This window comes from Filicampus tigris, chromosome 7, assembly GCF_054856515.1.
Source record: "Filicampus tigris isolate MCC_2025a chromosome 7, RoL_Ftig_1.0, whole genome shotgun sequence".
NCBI classification, from domain to species: domain Eukaryota; kingdom Metazoa; phylum Chordata; class Actinopteri; order Syngnathiformes; family Syngnathidae; genus Filicampus; species Filicampus tigris.
This window is the reverse complement of record NC_141223.1, coordinates 4,985,104-5,003,034: the sequence shown is the minus strand read 5'-3', so window position 1 is coordinate 5,003,034 and position 17,931 is coordinate 4,985,104. Positions and strand designations below refer to the sequence as shown.

The 17,931-nt window shown below is 46.0% G+C and overlaps 1 protein-coding gene across 1 annotated transcript; it reads left to right on the top strand.

Moving 5' to 3' along the window:
• The first annotated feature begins 1,317 nt into the window (after positions 1-1,317).
• mnta (MAX network transcriptional repressor a) lies at positions 1,318-17,869 on the top strand. Its single transcript, XM_086036497.1, has 6 exons — positions 1,318-2,166; positions 5,126-5,741; positions 6,903-6,944; positions 7,062-7,173; positions 14,748-14,940; positions 15,800-17,869. Exons 1-6 carry the CDS (start codon positions 2,094-2,096, stop codon positions 16,417-16,419), a joined length of 1,656 nt encoding a protein of 551 aa, XP_085892623.1. The 5' UTR covers positions 1,318-2,093; the 3' UTR covers positions 16,420-17,869.
• Positions 17,870-17,931: the final 62 nt, after the last annotated feature.

The following is a 17,931-nucleotide window of genomic DNA, read 5'->3' as shown; positions in this document are numbered from 1 at the left end:
AGGGCTCTAATAACGACCAATCATGGCTCTAGCACAACTATTCTGGATTTTAAAAAATGGGTTGACTTCCCCTTTGAACATGGCTACGGTTAATATTGAATGTTTCCAATGGCTTCGCACATTCCCCAAAACATGTATGTGAGGTTAATTGAAAGCCCTAAACTGAATAGGTGTGAATGTTTGTCCCCTCTGTGCCCTGTGATTGACCGGCAAACAGTCCAAGTTGAACCCTGTCTCCCGTTCTAAGTCATTTGGTTGAGGCTGCAACCTAGGCGGGACCATGTTGAGGACAAGTGCGATAGAAAATAGTTGGATGGTATGATTTTCCTGATATTTTATGTCATACGTTTGCCTACTAATGAGTTTAGATAACCAATTTAATCCGAATTCTGTCTTAAAAATGTTCTAATCGTTTTGAAGACATTCCCACGGTCCTCGGGTGACAGGTCAAAAACTTGCTGTTGACCCTTATTATTGCAGAGTGCATTAGTGCAGGGGTCACCAACCTTTTTGGAACTGACAACAACTTCTTGGGTACTGCAAAGTGCACTTAGGAAATGATCAAATTGCCCAAATTACATTTAATAATTCTATTATTGTATGTTAATAATGATATTGATTAATGTGAAGACGCTAATCATGTGAATGATTCCTCACAATAATTAGGAAGCATGCATATATACAACACTTCGTTTTCATAAATCTCTACCAGTGTTTACATTTTCAAAATAACGACTTCTACAACAATCATTGAAAATCACAATGTCCTATCTCTGATGAGCTATTTTTAGAACAAGCTTTTGGGCTACTCATGTGGGCCTTGGGGGCTGGTGACCCCAGCATTAGTGCGTGTGTGTGGATTGGATTTCCCTGTGTGTGTTGCGTGTAGCGAATGTAAAGAAAACGTGAAATATGAACAGTATAGAAAAAAAAACAATTCTACAGATGCAGCAGCGCTTCGGCCTTCCACAAGAGGGAGCATATTTCCCAATGTGTCATGACTTTCCCCCCTTTCTTTGCATCTTATGATTGGCACCAAATTATTTCCAATTATGTGTAAACCTGTCCTTTTTCCTCTATGAAAGTGACGTCATGCAAACGTGACCATCATACGTGTTAAATTCCCATTGCGTTCTGCATTCAGAGGTTCCGCGTTACACTTCACTCTTTTTCTTTGTAGACGAGAAACGGAGCAAAAAAATTTTTTTTTTTTTTTTTTTTTAATGAATCCGTCATTGAAACATCAAACAAGAAAGCATTTTGACGCGCTCGAGCCGGCAAAAGCGCCGACTACGTCACCATAGTTACATGAACACCATCAAGCGTTACGCGAGTTTCCCCGAGTGTGGTACAGGTACACGTTTTTGACACAACTTTTTGACGGCGCGTTGTCGCAATATTTTGTCAAAGGATTTGGAATTCTAACAATAACGTTTACAAAATAGTCGCTACAAAGCCTTTTGCGTGAAACCCCACAACAAGCTATGGCACTTACTATTCTTTGACTTGAAAAGCTTCGTCGAGCACGTGGCAAAACCCCCGTTAATGTTTTTAAAATACTTTTAGTCCCTTTTACTTGTCATATTTGCGCTCATGTAAATTTCCTTCCACGAATAGTCGCTTTAAATTATTTGTAGAGTACGTGCCACAACTTTCGTTAGCATGTAGCTAAAGCCAATGCTTAGAACTCTGTGCTTGTGTGACATTTGTGCTCATATTTTAATTTGTGGACGTTTGTCATCGTCATCGATCCCGTCCAGTGACCCCACGCTCCGTGTTTTTGACGGCTCCCCGTGGCGTTGCTGTGTGTGGGCGGTTACTCGCCGCTGCGTGATTCACAAACCTTATTTGTTCCTACTACTTTGAGCGCCATCTTGTTCGCAACTTCTAGCCACTAGTTTGCACTCAAGGGGGTGTCCGGTCAGGTTACCCCGCTCCTGCCCTCCTTAGCGCGGGGATCTCGCTCGCTCGCTCACTCTCGCTTGACTTTATCCTTCAACAGGCTTTTGTCGCATTCGCTTACATCGCCCACCCCCAGCCCCTGCTTTTTTTTTGTTTGCTTTTGGACTGGGAGTCTTTCCAAGCGGCCAGAAATGAGCATCGAAACGCTTCTGGAAGCTGCCAAGTTTTTGGAATTGCAAGCCCAGCAACAACAGAGAGCACGTGGTAAGTGTTGTCTCTTTGCTGTCGTATATTGTTTCTTTTTGGTTTAACTTGGTCCACCACGTGAGCTACACCTTCAAGTTTGTTTTGACGATTAACTCTCTTGGCCATCACCGCTGATGCGTGAATGCCGAATAATGCTGGGGTGCACTGTTTTTGTTTTCTTTTTGTGTTTATGCACGCGTAGTATATTTGAGTGTATGCGTGCGAATATGTGGACGCGTTGGGTTTTTCTGACTTCACCGTCGGGGTGATCGTGAGAATGGGCGGTGTCAGTGTTTTAATACCCCGACGTCGCGTGGCTCACATGTGGTTTTCCTGTCAGGTTTCCCTCCGCGGTGTTTAACTGCGCCGCCTGTCACTCACGGCGTAGACGCGGGCTTTAAAAGCACGCTGCGCGCCACAGGCTGCAGCCTTTGCTTGCTTGTATGTTGGGGAAATAAAAATAGTCTCCCGAGAGCGCGGTCCGCCGATGACGTGTGCCACCCGGACACGCCCCTTTCACCACGTGCGCGCCGTGCAACCCCTCCCGAAGATTGTTTATGAACAGAAGATGACTCACTACCACACGTAGACGTGAAGCCACATGCATAGCTAGAGGACTTTATTGTATCGTAATATTGATTTAAATAAATGTATATATTTTTATATTAGTGGAAATAATACTATCTCCTATTCTGATGATACGCTAATAAGGCTCCTTTTGTTTTGCTGCCTGTCTATCACATTAGCCCGGTTTATCTTCAACCTGTATTGGACAAGGGAACATAAACAATTAACGATACACCACTGAACAAAAATGTTGCCAAAAGGATATCCAGTGGTACCTTTGAATTTGGACGTTACAAGGTCATACCTCAAACTCGCAACTCGCAAAACCCATCAATTGGTCCACTCAAAGCAATTTTTCTGTTGTATGAGTGGCAACAAGTGGATACATGAGTTAATTGTACGTTCTGCCATCTAATGTAAGAGCATTTAATTTTTCATGGATGGACATCGCTGGTGTTATCATCGTACCTGCAAAACCGTCACTTTTTCTAGACCCCATAAACGGCACGGTTAGCTCAACCATCAGCAATGCCTCGTCAAAGAGAGCATTCCATATTCAGTACTTTACATTGTCCAATAATTTGTAAAAATAACACCCACACATGTGGATTGAGCAGTCGTATGGATTTGGGAAAAAAATATGACATTAAGTAAACTGTGTCATAGTTTTCGGCTTGATGCAGCCATACGTATAAATAATAATCAAATGGACCACGTTTGGCCTGGCACCATTGATGTATATATTCTTTTTGTGACATTTCAATTTGGTGTTGTGCTGTGAGATTTTTCTGGTGTGGAATATGTGCCATTGTTGAACGAGTTGGGAAAGACTGGTGTTGCCTGTTGGGAGATGTTTACCGTCTTTAGAACAGCCTTGGAGTGAGTGCTCCACTTCTTCCACGTGGCTCCTCCCCCACATTGCTCAATTTGGTTGGATGTTTTCCTCCTCCTCCTCCTCCTGCTGCTGCTGCTGCTGCTCTTAGCTGCCGTGCATCAGGTCACTGCATGTAGGCAACTAGGCCAGTTTTGTTATGTGCTGCAGTTATGTAATATCCCTTGTTTGCAAAGGCCTTCGTATGGTTTCACTCGTAGTTTGCGGCCTGTAGAAACATTTGGCATCAGACCTTTTACTGCGTAGCACTCAAAGCTAAGTTCTAACCATGCAAAGTGCATTTTTAGTTTCACGGCGCTCATTTTTGGGCTTTGACCAGATGCAAAATCCCGAGTAGATGCGGCGATCGGAATGTGACGATTTGTCGCCGTGTCCCGCGAATGACGTCACAGATGCCATCGCAACAAGATCCATGTGTCACCGAGGACTTGCGCAGGATTGGATGGTCCTACATTTAATATTTGCAGCTTAAACTTTGCATGCAGAAACACATGCCACGCAAGTATGTGTGTGTGTTCCAGTTTTGCAGTTTTTCTGCTTCTCACGGTGGCTTCAAAACACCCGACACAACACTGCTTAGTGGAGCGTGGCAGTCATCAATTCATTCATCTGTTTTTTTAATCGTACAAATTACTTCACCGTCTCTCAATACTAATCACGTGAGCTCAACTCGTTAATTCACCTGCAGCTGCAGTACGGACTTTGATTTTCACTTAACTGCTTTGCGATGTCAAAATAAGGCGATTACGGCTAATGGTATTTTGTGTAGGCCCGGCGGGCGATAATTGTGTCGGAGGATTTCAGCAGACTGCCGGAGAGTCGCGGGTTCCAATCTCGGCTTTTTATGTTTTCTCTGTGCTTGTTTGGTTTTTCTCGGGCTACTCCCAGCCTGGCGCAGTCCATAAAACGGAATGTGAATGAACTACCCTGTGACCGTGTGTGCTTTGACCAATCCAGGGTGTGCAAAAGTCGTGCCCAAAATCAGCGGAGATAGTCTCCAGCTCACCTGCGACTAGGGCTGCGCAATTAAACGAAATTCAGTTACAGTTGCGATTATTACACTCCACGATGACAAAAATCGGCATAATCATAAAAAAAACGATTATTAAAATAATTTATATCCAATGCACTGTTTGTTTACACAAGGAAATCATACTTGAATTTATACATTTGCACTTTAAAAAAAAATATATATAATTTTATCGATTTTGTCAAATTTGCCTTGATATTTTTTTATGTTTAAACATTTTCTTGTTTTGAACCCAAAAATAAATCATCGTTTGAATAATCCTGATTCCAATTATCACCAAAATAACAATGATTAGTATTTTTTTTTTTTTTTATAATCAAGCAGCCCTACCTGCGACCCTAATGAGGACAAAGAGTGCAGAAAACGGATGGTCGGATGCTTTTCCGCAGACCGCTAGCAAACACGTCGTGGGTCCACTTTTTGAGGCGCTCGATCGAATGTCGTTGATCGCATGTAACGGGAAGTCTTGTGTTGGATGTTGTCCGCAGAGGATGAACTGAGAGAGAAGCTGCGTCTGGATCTGCTGACAGAGCAAAGACTCGCCGATGTGAGCAAGTACAACTGCAGAGGCCACATCAACAATGTTTTCAAAGCCGAGGAGCGCCCCCCGGCCTCCATACCGCCTTCCCTGCCCCCCCCCTCCATGCCCATCGCGGTCATCCCCATCCCGGTTGTCAAACCCAACCCGCCGGGCCCCCCTTCTCTCCCTGTGGCCTTGCTCTCCCACCCTGCTGCTCCCCCTCTCGCCTCCCCAAAAAGGGAGCCTCCTTCTCCTCAGGAACAAAGTGTCGTAGCTCCGCCGCGTTCTCCCCAACCTAAACCGGACGACCCGAATCCCAAACCGCCCCCGCAGAACCATCAACACCACCCGACGCAGCTCCTCCCGCAAAGCAACGGCGCTAACACGCAGCAGCAGCAGCAGCAGCAGCAGCAGACGCACCAACAGCTCCTTCAGCGCTATCCGGGTTCCATCGTCTCGCCCCCCCATCAGCCTGCGGTGCCCCCCCAGTCCCTGCAGCCAGCCCCCTTGGTGAACGGCCCCGGCAGTCGGGCGAGCCCTCCCGACGACGGACGCCTGCTCGACCAAAAGAAACGACCCGGGGGGTAAGACGATCACATATCTACAAAAGGACATTCAACTTGTTCGTGGTGAGAAATGAGAATGCCTCTGTGTTGTCAAACGTCTTCTGCACGCCTCCAAATAGGAGACGGACTTTAATATTGAGACCGGCAATACAGTCTGTTCTGGGACGCTGGTCAAAATGGATTTAAGATTTTAATTTATTGTTGTGCGTGCCCGGCAGGGTGCCAGCGGGGGTTGGTGCCTTGCTCAAGAGGAACTAGTTGTAATATGTTTGAATTTTAAATGATTTTCTCATTGAAAATAATGAAATACAATTCCAAAATCAAATTTGAGCTTTTAAAGTCACATTTGAACTTCCTTAGTGATGTTAACCGCTGCCATCGGTAAAACCTAAAAACAATCTTAATTCAACATATGCACAATGGGTTGAATTGTTGTACTTATGTCACTTCTTAACATTCTTACTTGTCACGAAAAGTGAAAAGAACTCCCCAAAATTCTTTACAATAATATGTTCTATGCGCCCTCACTCGTCTAAACACGGTATTCTGATTAATATTGCATTTGTGGACGACGACTTAAGCAGCAAAATCCACCCGTTTTTAGCTAGCTCAGGGGGCGGCCATTTTGTCACTTCTGTCAAATGAAAATGACATCACAGTTGCTCAGGTAACGGCCAATCGCGGCTCACCTGTTTTCTGAAGCTGAGTCATGATTGGTCATTGCCAGAACCCCTGAGCAACTGTGATGTCATTTTCAGTCGACAGCAAGTGCCAAAATGGCCGCCCCCTGAGATGGATTTCACTACTTAACTCATATTCCACAAACACAATATTAATCAGAATGCCGTGTTTGGACCTAGTGAAGGCGCATAGAACATATTCTTGTCAAGAATTTTTTTTTTTGGGGGGGGGTTGCACACGGTTATTAAATCCTTTTAGCGCATCGAGCTGAGGTCTGCGTTAGTATCACCCACCGCGGCGGTTCAACGATTTTAGCCTTTCACTTGAAAACGTTGACCATATTATAGATCATTTGATTTTAGTTTCCACTCTTATTTTACTTCCCACCGGACAGCATTGCATCGTCATGAATACATCATGACCACGTGTGTGTCTCAAATGACCCTAGTTGTGTTTGAATCCCCAAATCTGAATCTGTTCTGGTCTCTGCTCCTACAGGGCTGGTACAAGAGAAGTGCATAACAAGCTCGAAAAAAACAGGTGGGTTCAAGCTCCTCTCCAAAAATGAAGCCTCTTATTTAGAAATATGACTGCGGAATGTAAACCCTCCAAAAAAAAAAGCTCACCGATGTGCTGTGTGTGTCACGTGTCCATCAGACGAGCCCACTTGAAAGAGTGCTTTGAGACCCTGAAAAAGAACATCCCCAACATCGATGAAAAGAAGACCTCCAACCTAAGTGTGCTGAGAAGTGCTCTGAGATACATCCAGGTAGGAAGCGGGTTGACATTTGATTGGGATCCTGTTGTGACGGCTTTCGGAATGCAAAATGGCTCTCGATTGCGTCACTATTTGCACTTTTTGGAACTCAAAAGGCATTGTAGCGTGGCGTGTGTCAAGATTAGTAGGAGATAGTTTTGAGTGGCTATTTCGAATACCCACCACTGGACGTATTTCAAATGGCCATAGAATTGCATACATTGAACCGGAAAGAAGATAAATAACTTAAAAGGGAAGTCAACCCCAAGAAATTCTTCGCAATAATATGTTCGCCGTGCCTTCACTATTCTAAACTTTGGGATTAAGATCGCATTTTGTTGGAAGATGAGTTAAAGCGGAAGTCAACCCAAACATATTTTTGTCAAGAATATGTTCCCAGCAGGCCCACTAGTTGAAACACAGCATTCGGATTCATTTTGCGTTTGTGCAACAAGTGTTAATCCACTCGTTTTTAGCCATCTCTGGGGGCGGCCATTTTGTCTTCTGTCCACTGAAAATGACATCACAACTGCTCACAACGACCAATCGCGGCTGACCTGTTTTCTGAATCTGAGCCGTGATTGGCTAAAAACGAGTGCATTTTGCTGCTTAACTTATATTCCCAAAACGCAAAATTAATCGCAATGCTGTGTTTCAACTAGTGGCGCTGCTGGGAACATATTCTTGAAAAAAATATGTTTGGGTTGACTTCCGCTTTAAGCAGCAAAATTCACCCGTTTTTAGCTATTTTGTCACTTCTGTCGACTGAAAATGACATCAGAGTTTCTCAGGGCTCAGGTAACGACCAATCACGTCTCAGCTTCAGAAAACAGGTGAGCTGCGATTGGCCGCTACCTGAGCAACTGTGATGTCATTTTCAGTCGATAGAAGTGGCAAAATGGCCGCCTACTTAGGTGGCTAAAAACGGGTGGATTAACTCTTATTCCACAAACGCAATATGTATCAGAAAACTTTTTTTAACTAGTGGGCCTGCATAAAACATATTCTTGTCAAGAAAATTTGGGGGTCAACTTCTACTTTGAATGTTTTAGCACTGGATTAAAGTGCGACTAGCATGTTTACATTCTTACAGCCATTTCCTACACGTATTGTTGATTCTCTCCTTTCCTCTTCTGAAAATTACTGCTGCAATGCTTGTCGGCCTTTTTTTTTTATTTATTTATATTTTTTTTAAAGAGAGGTCATTGCCACTCGTTTACACACAAAACGCACCCAAAACATCATGTGTCATCTTCCTGTTAAATTTACAGTCCGCGCTCAAAGGTTTAAGCACCTAGTGTACATGATGACACCGAGCCTGTAATATGTCCGCCACCATTCTTTGCACAGGCACGCAATCTCAAAGCAAGTTTACAGCCGGGAGACTGACAAAAAGACAGATTAAGGATCGCAAAATGATCCGAAAACATCTGGAAGTGGCTCCGAGAGAAGGAGTGATTGATCCACGCTTTGTCCAGATTAAACGCAACGTAATTCGCCACACAAAAGTCATTCCAAGTAGGTGGTTCAAAGACGACCACTGACTTGAGCTTTAAAGCAAGCAAGCAAGCAAGCAACAAAAGTCACGTTTAACACAAAATTTGTAACCGGTGTCACATACTTTGTCATTACCATAAAAGCTCAAATGTGCACACTGCATTCTTAGAATGTTTGTGAACTAGACCAACTCTTTCTGTCTTTTTTTTTTTTTGTGTGTGTGCAGGCATGTTGACCCTCACCATTACTGAAAAAACATCACAACTTTTTTCCGGTCTCTAAATAGACTCAAAGCACTGTATTTGCTACCTACTTTTTTTTTTTTTTTTTTTTTAAATAATCTGTAATGTTTATTTCCAATTTGCAGTTGGAATTCAACTCACCGGACATTTAATTACACATACCAATCTGGCCATACCAAATACAAGAACTCTATTAAAAAGTCTGTCTAAACTATTTATTTATTTATTTATTTATTTTAATTATTTTTTTTATGTATTTGACTGGCTTTATATTACAAGACAGTTAAGTTTTTTTTTCTTGAGTGGCACTATTCAGTTACGTGTCGTGGAAGCACTAATAGAAAAAAAAATGCATGTAATCAGATATCTTCGGATCAGGCGTCTTCCAACGTCAGCAGAAGCTTAGATAATTATTGTCGGAATATTTTAAATTAGAGGTGCGTCGATGATTCGATAAGCCTCATTTAGATTAATGAGGCGTAAGAGTCAGGCTGTGCCAATTGTTATTCAACTTTGAATATGTTTACTCTAAATGTATTTGTTGTTTACATGCAATTAGGACGTCGGCTCGTTCTGGGAGTGTAGTAAACAGTTGCAGTGGATATGTGTCACTTGAAATTCACATGTACATGTAAAAAAAAAACAAAAAAATGATGCAAACATTACATTTGAGCCTGAGACACATGCTCTTCTCCTGTTTGACACACTTTAGTTTTTTCCTCGCAATAACAACAACAACACAATCTGGCTCTGTCTTCAGACAGTGGAAATGTTTCAGGACATAAAGCTGTTCCCATACATTCAGTTTGAGATTCAAATTTATTGTCATTACAACTACTGCAACAAAAAGTAAAGTGCAGGCCCTTTCAGTGCAAAGACTAAAAAAACATATATACACACATTTACATGTGAAGGCTATGGCGGCGCGTGCGGACGCGACGGCTTTGCGCTCCCACATTCAGTGCCTTGTTTTTTTAATTTGCGTGTTTTGCTAGTTCGATGCAGAATAACGTCCTTCCCGAGGGCCCCTGGAAAATAACCGTCTTTCACTTTTTGGTGCTAGATGCCGAAGAGGCCCGTACACTCGATGCTGACTAGCTGCAGTCTCGGCCGTCAATAATACAGAGGGGAAAGTAGGTCAGGGTAGGTGCAGAGCTTTTTACCCAATCCCCCTTCCGCTGGTGGAGGGTGACCAGCCTCCTCTTGTCAACATTGTAGCAACACCCATTCATAACAAAATAGTGAGGGCGGCCAAAAATATGACTCACAGATTTTTTTTTTTTTTTTTGTAATGTCTCCATGCGCACTGAGAGGTCATTTTATGTCAATAATAATGTCGTTGCCAAGTAAGTGTGAATGTTTGTTGTAACATTCTTACAACAATAACATAATGACTAAGCTGAGGCACTGTAAATGCGCACTGACTAGTCTGGGAATTTTCCTACTCCGTGGTCATGTCCCAAAAGGGAGTACAGGTGAGGTTTGACTTAAGAGGCTTAAAGTTGAGCATATGCGCTGTTGCCTGTTCACCAACAAGAGGAGGCATTTTTGTTGTTTTTAAGATCTTTGTGGCGCATCAACTTGCTTGACATGCATTTTTAAGTCAATTAGTGTGGCATTCTTCATTCTTTGTCCTAGTTAGTCATCATCTCGTTGTCGACTTACAAAAGCAAGAAGAACAAGTGTGAACGGTTAATCATGACATCTGCGAGGAAATGATTTTTTTTGACATTTCTGGCCAAAATGAGCTTTTGCTGAATGCCGTGTTGACCTACTCGTTGCGGGGACATTCGGCAGCTCTGGTCAAAATCCGTCACTTTGTCTTTTATGAATGTCGGACATGTGTCAATGGCTGCGTATGTAGCGAGAAAAACGTATAGGCGTGCCCGTCGAGACTGAAAACTAATCTCTTATGCAGCACTATAGCCCTCCCACATGCTCCGCCCCTCCCTCGCGGGCCTCTCTGAGCTTTTAAGGCCACATGAGCAGTGAGCACATGGCTAGCTCGAGTGGCGTGACGTCACCCGCCACTGCTGCTCCCCCCGCCCCCCCCTGCCGCTGCAGCAGGCCAGGCGGCACTCGGGAGTACTCGCAGTTTGAGCTGCCAGCTGCGGTAAACACGGGGCCCGCTTTCCCCTCCTCCATCAATGTTTCATCTTATGTATTCTGTTGTATTATTGTTTTATGTAAAATGTTCCGAAAAGCGCTTTGTTGTGTTGTGTTGGTGTTTTAAATATGTCGTTTTTCGTTCATGGTGAACCCTTTTTTTTTTGGTGGGGGGGGGGGGCGCATTTTTGTATGTCACAAGAAGCATTTAGAGACATTTCAACAGGGGTGCTCTTTTACGCACTGTGCAAGGAGAACAAAAAGGTGATTTCCCCCCCCCCATACACACACGCGCACACAAAGCTGTACTTGTGAGCTGTCAGGCACCACGCGACGTGCTCCGCTCCAGCTGGAAGGTAGGGCCAGATGAGGCTTTACGCTCAGCACACAGTCACAAGACCTGAAGCCCGGGCGGAGAGATCGAGCACGCATCCGGCTTTAGCGGCGTGTTGGCAACGTGGCCTCACGCTCTGCTGGCCCTTTAAGACGGCGCGGTACACACAGTACAGCTTGTCCTCAACTGCTGCGCAAGTGAGTCAGGGAGTAGACCGCATGCCCCTCCCCCCCTCTGTTGGGCCATGTGCGCTGAAATTCCACCCCCCTCCACCCACCCACCCCCCCCACCCCACTCATTGCTTGTGACAGCCAGCTTGACCAGTGTTTACCTTACGCACGCCCACGCGCTCAATGCGTCGGATTTCTGTGCTGATCGAGATTACCACGCAAACAAGGTTGAAGTCGGGGTCTTATCTCGCAGGAATTGTGTGGCGGGGGGTGGGGATGGGGGGGACGTGGTGTCAGTCATGTGTAAGGAAACAAAAGGTGCTTGGAAGTTAGAACCCGATGTCCCGGCGTCAGCGATAAGCGGGACGCCATGTGGGAGCCATCTGCTTCTCGGGTTGCGTTTCTACGGGGACGGCCGCGTTTGTTGTCGTCCCCCCCCCCCCTACCCCCACCCACGTGCACACACAACGCAGCAGTTCATCGGGGTCTCTCTGTGTTTGTGGAGCACCTCGGCCATTCCGTCGCTCATTTCTCCTGGCCCCCTCTCGTTTGTTTGCCGCGAGACGAGAGGAGGGTGTGCGTCCTCGTGTCAGTTGTTGTACAAAGTCTTTCCGTCGTTCTATATTGTGATGGACTCAAGCGTCAGTTTAGAAACACCTCGCGTCTCGTCCGACGCTGTGAATGATCTCGGTTGCCGAGGAAACCTTTGAGCCGTTTCCTTGACAACCAGCGATGACAAGGGATGCTGTCATTGTGTGCTCGTTGGAAAGGAGGGCTTCTCGCGTCACATGATGTCCTCATGGTAGTGAGTGCACTTGCCCGCGTTGGTGTCACGGTTGAGCTGGAGCCGCTGACTTTTTGAGCTAGAGGCGAGCTGCACCCGGGATTGGGTGGCGCTCGGTCACATGTTGCGCTGTGTAGGCATTTTTGCTTGTTCATATGCGTCAAAACGCTGTTTGCAAAATGTTTCATATGAAGTAATGCTCTGTTTTGGGCAGTGTTAGAGCAGCATTGATTCAACGTGTTTATTGTGATGACTCTAGTTTGGTGTTTTTGTGCGGATGCTATTCAAAACATGTACAAAAGTGAAAGAAAAGTTCAAACATTTGCTTAGTGCTCAGTTAGCTTAAAGCGGAAGTCAACCCAAACATACTTTTTTTCACGATTATGTTCTATGCAGGCCCACTAGTTGAAACAAGGCAAATACTGCGTTTGCGGGATAAGAGTTAATTCATACGTTTTTAGCTAGCTCACAGGGCGGCCATTTTGTCACTTCTGTCGACTGAAAATGACAACGCATCAGGGCTTAGGTAACGACCAATCACGGCTGACCTGTTTTCTGAAGATGAGCCGTGATTGATAAGCTGAGCCCTGACTAGCTGTGATGTCATCTTCAGTCGACAGAAGTGACAAAATGGCCGCCCCCTGAGATGGCTAAAAAGGGGTGGATTAACTCACATTTCCACAAACGCAACAATAATCAGAAAGCCGTGTTTCGAGTGGGCCTGCTGGGGGAACGTATTCTTGAAACAAATCTGTTTGGGTTGTCTCCCGCCTTAAGTTTTTCATGACTGTGGTTGGAGCTCAACATTTGTATGCCGCCTCCCGCGCGGTAAAATCGAGTTGAATTCTGGTGATTTGGTGGGCTTTGCAGTTAGGTGGTTGGGCTGCGTTGTGTCTCCCACGGGGCGGAAGGCGCCGCTAATCCAGGATAAGATAGGGGACAGGTGCCCGCCTTTTTCTCACGTAGTCATGTGTCGTATGTGCGGCGCTTGACAAAGCGTGCCCTTTAAACACACACACACACGCACACACGCGCGGGGACGGGCACATTAGGCCGACGTGCGCGCGCGCGCGGCCGCGCCGAGTTAACACAAGCAGGAAGTCCGCCCGATCAGGAAACGCTTTTATGATCCTGACTCATTGGCTCGCTGGAACTCGACTTCACGCCGCGCGTTCCCATTCGCGGCACGCGGATTTAAATGAGCCGAAATAACCAAACAACATGCATGCGGCCGTGTTTTTGCGTTCAGCCGCTCTTTGCTCTTTGCTCGGCGGGTTTTGAACTTTGATTTAGGAAGTGTGTTGAGCTGCGTGTCAGCTGACCTGCGGCTCAGGGGGAAACTGGGTCACAGAGTCATTGCCTGGAAGCCCCGCCCACCTTCCTTCCACGCCTCGTCTCGCCTGCGTGCTTTTGCTCTACAACCAAAGCGGCTTCATAACAATCACTCGCGTTCACAAATTCCATTTGCAAAGGGTTCCCGACACTTTATGATATGACTCTTTTCAGTGGATGGAAAAAAAACTCCGTACTTAATGCCAGCTTTTTGTTACGTGAAAAAACGAATCTCCACTATTAATGTAACCTGTGAAACTCAATTGAGAGGGGGGGGGGGGAGAGGTGAAGTCAAAATAAACTTTTTGAACTGGCATCTTGCAGCACAAGAACATCCTCAACACCATTACTCGAATGGTCCAAAAGATTTTCCCCGCTATTAAATTGACCAGTAAAGACGGTCATCAACAAGTGGAGAAAATCTGGCGCAACAGTGACACAAGAACTTCCACCTTTCCAAGACAACTCGTCGGGCAGGCTGCCAAGAAGCAGACGTCGACATTGAAGGAGTTGCAGGAATTTTATGGCAGGGACTGGATGTTTACTACATGCGACAACATTCTTCAGTCCTCCTCATACGTCCGGGCTGTGGGCTAGGCTGGCCAGATGGAAAGCCCGGACGGGTTTTGTGAAAATCAAGCTTGAAATGTTACCCGAACGATGTGTTTTCGGGCAATGAAGTTTGAACTTATTGGCCATCGTAGCAAAAGAGAGGGCTTGTATCAACAGTTGCAAATAGCGATCAGTGTTAGCATAAAAACTCCAGACTTGCGCTAGAAAGCAGGAAAAGCCTCCTAGAACATCTGAACTTTGGCGCTACATATATATATATATATGTGTGTTCTGAGAATGTGATTGGTTAAGCCTGAACACAGCCTCGTACGAGGGTGTGCACACTTGTGCAAACAAATCTGTTGTTTGATTTTCACTGATTTACACCTATGAACAAGGGTGTGTAGACTTTTGATATCCACTGCACTTAATATGCAGATATCAAAAACACTGTGACGAACATTTCAAGCGGCAACATGAACAATAACTGCAAATTTGAAAACGTTCGAAATCAGTTTCACCGGCCCTCATGTTTTTTTGTTGTGGTTTTTTTTTGTGGTCGCCCGCAGACGCTGAAGCGCAAAGAGAAAGAGTACGAGCACGACATGGAGCGCCTGGCCCGCGAGAAGATCGCCACGCAGCAGCACTTGGAGGAGCTGAAGAACGAGCTGAGCCAGTGGATGGACGTGGTGGAGATCGAGCGCGTCCTGCGGCAGACGGCGCAGCCTGAGGAGGACCAGGCCTCCACTTCCACCGCCTCAGGTGGGCACAAAACGGCTACGCGGCGCACGACAATTTGTGAGCTTGCGCGACGGAGGCGCTCACGAGGACTCGCGCCGGCGTTTTGATGCCCCCCCCCCGCGCCTCGCAAAGAGGGTGAAAACAAAGTTAGCGGAAAACGGTTAGCGTGAGAGCAACGGATTCGTTAGCGCAAGTGTCGACAGGCTAACTAGCATGATATCGTTATTGTGGTGCAGATATCGGTGTCAAGGGCTGTCACTATCGAAGATTTTTAGAGTAGATTGTTCCATCGATTAATCGGATAAAATTATTTGGCATAAAAGTGTATTACCACACCCGCCGATTACTGTTTACTAACCAATTATTGTTAATTTGGTATCGTTTAAGCCCGTATGTCGCTAAGCGGTGATTGTTTGCGCATGGCTAGATCATGTTGATTTTTTTTTCTTTTTTCTCCCTCAAGGTTTTTCGCCACCGTTTCAACAGTCGCAAACAGTTTTTCTTGTCGCTTGTGGCAATTAACGTCGACCTCTCGGTTCTTGCAATGTAATTCCGCGTTGTAAGTAACGTTGCAAACTTATGTTGAGTCTCACCGCAGCATGAGGCCAATGGGACTACATATCCCATGATTCTTAGACACAAAAGCAGGAAGTAGTTCGAGCGCCCTGCTAGCGATTAGATGCGGATGAGAACGAGAGCCTGAATGTAATTGAGACGAACTGAAAAGCCGACATCCATCCATATGGAGGGCGCAGTGTCGATTTTTGAGCTGTACAGTAAATCTGATAGTTTATTGCTCGTTTGTAAAAAAATAAAATAATAAATACATGGGATGTGTATGTTGACGAGGCGGTCAAGTGACGTTTGCGTGCGCTTGCAGAAGGCGAAGAGGTGATGGACGACGAGGACGAGGACGAGGAAGTGACGGCGCGAGGCCCGAGCGAGTCGCCCGCCGCCCCTCAGGCCCACAAAACCGAGAACGTCCACCAGCCGTCGGCCGCCCACTCCTTGACTGTGACCGCCCCCGCCCCTTCCTTCATCGCCCATCACGTGTCGGCGCTGCAGCCGCCGCCCAAGCCCCCCGGCCAGCCCACCTTGCACCCCACCGTCATCGCCCACGCGTCGGCCTCGCACCCGTCCGTCATCCAAGCGGTCAACCACGTCATCCAGGCGGGGGGGCCCAAACACATCGCCCAGCTGGCGCCCGGGCAGCCGCCCATCGGCCACATCACCGTGCACCCGGTGGCCCACCTGAGCCCCCACCTCCCCACCCTGTACCCCCAACCCGTGGCCGTCACGCAGCCGGCTTTGATCAGCCACATCGCGCACACTCTGGGCCACGTCAACGGCGCCGCCGGCCAACCCCCCGCCGGCGCCGCCATCGTGGGCAAACAGACGGTGGTGGCCCACCACCCGCAGCTGGTGGGCCAGACTGTCCTCAACCCCGTCACCATGGTGACCATGCCCTCCTTTCCCATCAGCACTCTGAAGCTCGCCTGAAGCGGCTCAGCGACGCCCCTCCGCACTAGACCGCCGCGCCGACCGCCAAGGAGGGCTCAGTGGATCGAACTCGGCACCCTGACTTGTCACGTTTACCGCTTCACGTCAGGGACAGGAAGCGCCCGCTGCGGTGGACCAATGACAGGGCTCGACGCGACTCGACCCGCCATAAGCAGCAGGTTGAGAATGGGAGTCAACAGAAAACCCGCCCCTCCGCCCGGCACACTCGTGCTCTTCTGCCGCATTCAAATTGTGGACTGGACTCCGTGGTGTGAGGCGCTGCCGTCCTCGAGGACTTTTGTGTGCGGCAATACCGCCCCCTGCTGTCCGCTAAGGCTAGGTACCTTAATTTCGCACACTCAACTGCTCGACAGCTTTTGTGTTGGCTCATGAAGCCACGTGTTTACACTAAACCATTGTTTCCCAACCTTGATTGAGCCAAGTCAGACATTTTACATTTTAGAATCGAATCTCACGGCACACCACTAAACAAAAATGTCAACAAAACTGAATACGCAAGGTAATTACGTACCTTCACCGATAACACAAGAAGAGCGTTTAATTCTCCTGCTTGTCACTTCCGTAGAGCGACATTTGTAGTCACTAAATAATGGGCATACAAATTATGTGAAATTTGGATAAATTGAAGCAGCGGAACATCGGATGAAAAACATTAAACATTAAATGGATCCAACTATTGGATGAGATTATTAAAAATGCAGTCAAATTAAGTAATGAAGTGAGACATTTGGAATGTAAATATGTCATTTGACTAAAAAAAAGAATGTTTTGGATTATTTTGTTGCTACAAGCACTGTGAACCTCAACAAGAATCCAAGCTGTGTTTAACATGGCACTTAAGTACTACATGCTATGCTCTCCAAGTTGTGATTTGTGACAATACAGATCAGCCCCCCCCTTTTTTTTTTTTTTTTTTGAATAAAAAAAAAAATGTACATTACGTTAACTATCGTGTATGTAAACTTTTTTTTTTTGTTGTTGGCGACTTGTTGCTTGTAACCTCTCATGTTTCGTGTGCATTTATGTTTTATTGGGACCATGTACTTACCTTTAGGGAGGTTACGAAACATCACATTTGGCCATCGTGCAAAAATATTCGACGTGTACTTAGATTTGCCGGGTTTTGTTCCCGTTCCAAGTGGTTGGAAGCGCAAAGCTAAAGCGCTAGTTGTCATGCTAATAACCCCTGCAGCAAATAGGTTTGAAATCATGTTGGAGCCCAACACAAAATGTCTCAAAGTGCGCGATGGTGACACTGGAAGACATGAATAATTTTACATGTGTGTTTTCCCTATGGCGAAAGTTATACTTGTAAATAGCCGGTAAAAGCTGGGCTGAATTAGATTTCACTATTATGAAAGATGCTGGGAAAATTATATGGAATATGAACTATATAAAACATGATTTAATAAAAATGTTTTTGTTTGCACCTTTTGTATTCAATTGTTTTCGCCACAGTAACAGGTCACATTTTAAATTTGCTAACCGCTT

Excerpts from the sequence above, each read along its gene's own strand:
- mnta (XM_086036497.1), top strand. The coding sequence starts at position 2,094 with ATGAGCATCGAAACGCTTCTGGAAGCTGCCAAGTTTTTGGAATTGCAA. Across the intron at positions 2,167-5,125 it reads GCAACAACAGAGAGCACGTG|AGGATGAACTGAGAGAGAAG; the intron begins GTAAGTGTTGTC and ends TGTTGTCCGCAG. Across the intron at positions 7,174-14,747 it reads GTGCTCTGAGATACATCCAG|ACGCTGAAGCGCAAAGAGAA; the intron begins GTAGGAAGCGGG and ends GGTCGCCCGCAG.